The 4,214-nt window shown below is 47.5% G+C and overlaps 1 protein-coding gene across 1 annotated transcript; it reads right to left on the reverse strand.

The window, feature by feature from the left end:
• Window positions 1–556: 556 nt before the first annotated feature.
• On the reverse strand, window positions 557–3,902 carry LOC123085317 (probable E3 ubiquitin-protein ligase LUL2; the record flags this gene model as incomplete). Its single annotated transcript, XM_044506941.1, is given in 3 exon segments — window positions 557–1,149; window positions 1,455–1,956; window positions 3,368–3,902. Coding segments are annotated over 3 exon segments (1,218 nt in total). The 3' UTR covers window positions 557–966.
• Window positions 3,903–4,214: the final 312 nt, after the last annotated feature.

The following is a 4,214-nucleotide window of genomic DNA, read 5'->3' on the forward strand; positions in this document are numbered from 1 at the left end:
TTGGTTTGCAGAATAGAATCACATTTCTGTACATGATTGGTTCCAATCCGACGTATTTCAAAGTAAAAGAAACTTTAACTCAGACCTAATGGAAGAGGTCATATCATGTGAATCGAATGATGTCTGTTTTCGTATCTCTGTTCATAGGATCTGGGATACAAACCATCTCACTTCTCATAGCTTTCATATTCAAAAAAGGCCTAAACGAAGAGACAATGTAGCGATCGAATGAGTTTTCACGAAAAGAAAAACGATCCAACTCAAAAGTAGCCTCTTTTTTTTTTTGCCTTTGCTAAGCATCGGCAAGTGACGATCTGACGTCTGAAAAAACAGGCAGACGTTGTGACCTTTGGTCCTTGACACCAGCGACAGATGATGCTGGTGGAGAGGGTTGGTGGCTCTGTGTTCCTCGTTTATCACACGTTAAGTTTTTTTTTTTTTTGCGGTAAATTGGAGCACGCGATGCCAGCGACAGATAGAATACACTCTATCCTTACACAAGTGGAATAATTATCATAACTCATCAGCCACAAACAGAGAACCCACATAAGAGAAATGTGTCAACCTCAAGGTAATTTATGATATGATAGAAATTACGAGACTTTGTACAAACCTGGAGGCACCTTCCGTGCCTCTTTCCCCCCTCCCCCGACAGAGGAAACCAGGCAGGCACGAGGCACACCCCCAACCCTGCTGCAACTTCTTCAGCTAGCCAACAGCACACGCATGAACGTATAAGATGTCCTCATCCCGGCATCTGCAGGGCTCCCCGCCGGGAGTCGGCGAGCCGCTTCGGGGTGCCAGAAGCTTTACAACACGCTTTACATACACTACAGGTAACCGAGGCGAGTTTAACAGTTACACCCCGTATGCTCAGACGAAGTGAGCACCCTGCAGGGGGAGAAGGCCCGAAGACCGCAATCTAGAAGCATATAGTGTTTTTACGCTGTTCGTGATAGGCTGTAGCTACATCTCTTCCTGATGCAGAGCAGGGGGTGGAGGTAGCGGAGGCGACTGGGACGTCTGCTGGGGCGGCTCTTCAGCTTTGTTGTTCACTTTGATCTCCAGCAGCCGCTCGACCGGCTGACGGCAGATGGGGCACCTGGTGGTCTGGTACCTCAAGACCTTGGCGCACTCGCTGCACATACACTGCGGCAAAAAATTTAGTGTCAGTTACTAGAGATGCTAGCACAGAATCGGTTGCCAAACAGCCCATAGCACTGGAAATGGACATCAATCAGTGAATATTGTAGGAGATTTTTCTGGAACAGTAAATAGAATATGAAAGATTCAAGATCACGCTTGGTAAACAATATAGTAGAAGTGTAATAACAGACTAAATCTCTGGAATTTATGTTTTTTCTACAATAGCATAACTGCAGCATTATAGCTTAATTAACTTCAAACGTAGATATTCACACATAAGCTTCTATATTTATAGATTTGAGACTTACCATATGCCTACATGGAAGGACAGTAGTATCCCTAGGTTCTGAGAGGCATATGACACATTCTTTCCCAGGATCATTTGCATCAGTGTCCCCTTCCACAGAGTTTCCTATCCCATATATTTCCTGCAATTCATACCTGGTGCCATTCACCCAAAGGATCTGACTAACAACTCGTACTTGATAGTCACCGCTTTCTTTCTTTTCAAACACAGCCTGTGTGATCTGCGAGTTTGGAGTTTTGGGTTTCTGGTCTTCCCCCTCCGATGGTTGATCAGCAGCCAATGTTGTTTCAGCTTTAACTGCAAGTGGATATATTTCCATTCCCCCCTGTTTCAACAACTCAGAGTCCTCAAACGCTGAGAAGTCAATTCCTGTCCCTGAAGGTTGCCTAAACTTCTGGCCAAGACCCTCTTTGAAGCTAACAGTAACAGGCTTAATCAAGTCTGGCTTCATCGCTGTTAGATTGCAGTTGAGCTCTTCCTTTGCAAAGAAGTAGACAGTCATGCTGTTCAAGGAAGTAGATCAAGAAGAATGGTAAATCACCTAATAACATTACAGAAAGATAAAGACTTCTTTTGACTGTATTAAGGAAGCTGTAATGCTTTAGTTATACAACATGAAAGTACAACAACACTACATAATTAATAACAATGCAGCTCTAGCACAAAACACCAAAATCCTCTACAAACATACCAGTGTCATATTTGCAGGAAGGACAAATCCAGTGTGCTTGGTATAGTGCTCCCAGAATAAACAAATTTAATTCAAATACATATTTCGCTAACCATTAGCAATTTCGCAACTATTACACTTAAAATTATTTTTGAGAAAAATGTAGCAAGATGCATGCTTTATAACGGAACAGTATCGACAGCTTGGTAGAACTGAAATTCTAAGAATTCTTTTTGGTGGCTCATAATCAGAACACATCAATTCCAAACAAACTAGAAAGAAAGACTTGCTTTGTACAAAAATCTGGGTCACAGACAGATTATTCAACCAAGAGTGGTTGTGCTACAAAAATGATGATGAAAGAGGGAAAATGGTACTATTGGGGATGAAGACCTTAACAGTTCCAAATATAACTCCAAGGATGGAAACATGTTGGTTTAGAGAATAAAATATATGCCTACAGTAACAACCGAGCAGAAAGTAATGCAGGGAAGAATGAGTGGGGATAATATACATAATATCTAGCGTTGACTAGGCCACCTCGGAGAATAGGGCATAAGTAACACTTGGTGTTAACAATGCGATGGAGCGAGCATCCTCTGTAAGTCTCACAATCAATGCAAAAAATACAATGGTTTGACCAGGCAGGAACCCAAATATGTAGTGTTCTGCCTCCAGAGTACAGACACACAACTACCAAAGTTTAACAGTTGCCAAGGGATCAAAGTGTATGGCAACTGTAGATCATTGAAACTTCATCCTTACTACCGTATTGTCGACCAACGAGTTTTTTACTAAAGATTTTTTAGAACAATCTAATAATGAATGAAACATGTATATAATACTATAGCTGGCTTTCTAGGCTTTCTGGCTATTGAAGAAGAATTATTTGCAAGGACCAGGGAAACACTTTTGTAGACAAAAAGTCTTTATGTACGGTTTTTACTAATTTCCATTTTCTGTTTTGATCAATAGAGGGAATCGTCAATTAACAAACAAATGGAGGTCAAAGATCGCTGAAATTGACGAATACCACCCGCCCTTAACCTCAAGCAAGTGAAAGCATCACCATCATCAGAGACCGAGACTAATTCCTCAACGCATCAACGTCGACATACAAAACAAATCCATGCAAACAAGAACATGTTGCACACAAATTCTGCTCCTGGCCACTGGCGGGTAGCTGCCGGCATACATATAACGGCCCAAACATAAAGATTTAAGAGAAGGAAGAAAGTTTTCACCTTCCAGCGACGGTGGCATCGAAGGTGAAGGCGACGAGGAAGCGGCCGGGACAGCCTTCATCGAGCTCAATCCGGAGCGTCTCCTTCTTGAGGTTGACGTCGTTGCGGATGGTGACGGCCTTCTGGTGCTCGACGTAGGGCGTGGGCATGGGCGGCTGGAGCCCGTAAGGGTACCGTCCGGCCCAGCCGGGGTAGTGGTGCGAGTGGACGGAGGGCGGGAACTCCGTGGGTGGCACGTTGGGCGGCGGCGCGGCGCCCCTGTGGTGATGGTCGTAGGGCGCCGGGAGGGGCACCTGCACGGAGGGCGGCGGCGGCGGGTAGTAGTTCCCGTACTGCGGGTAGTACTGCGGCGGGTTGGGGTTGGGGTACTGCGGCGGGTAGGGCGTGGCGGCGGCGAAGACGTAGCGGTTGGGCGCGGCCTCCGGCTGCTGCGGGGGCGGCGGCGCCTGGTGGTGGTGGCCGTGGCCGTGGCCGGAGCTCCGGCGGCGGTGGCCCGGGCCGCCTCCCCCGCCGTTGCTGCCCGCGTTGCCCATAGCTCCCGCTGCGAGCCCGGGGGAGACGCGCTCAGGCTCGGATCTCGGGGCCCTGGAGCATCAAAATCGGAGGAGCCTCGCCCTCCTCCCAACAACGTCCCCAGAAAGAAAACCCAAGAATCCAAGAACACGCACGCCGGCTCCGGGGATCGGAAGCAGCGGCGCGGCGGGAATTGGAACGAGCCCCCGATCGATTCCCCCCACGCGGATCGAAATCGAACACGATCGATCGATTCGATCGGGGGAGGGGACGGGGAAGGGTGGGGAGGGGAGGGGAGGGGAGGAACGGAGCGCTTGCCGGCGCGCTCACCCAC

Source organism: Triticum aestivum, chromosome 4A (genome assembly GCF_018294505.1).
Source record: "Triticum aestivum cultivar Chinese Spring chromosome 4A, IWGSC CS RefSeq v2.1, whole genome shotgun sequence".
Classification (NCBI taxonomy): Eukaryota; Viridiplantae; Streptophyta; class Magnoliopsida; order Poales; family Poaceae; genus Triticum; species Triticum aestivum.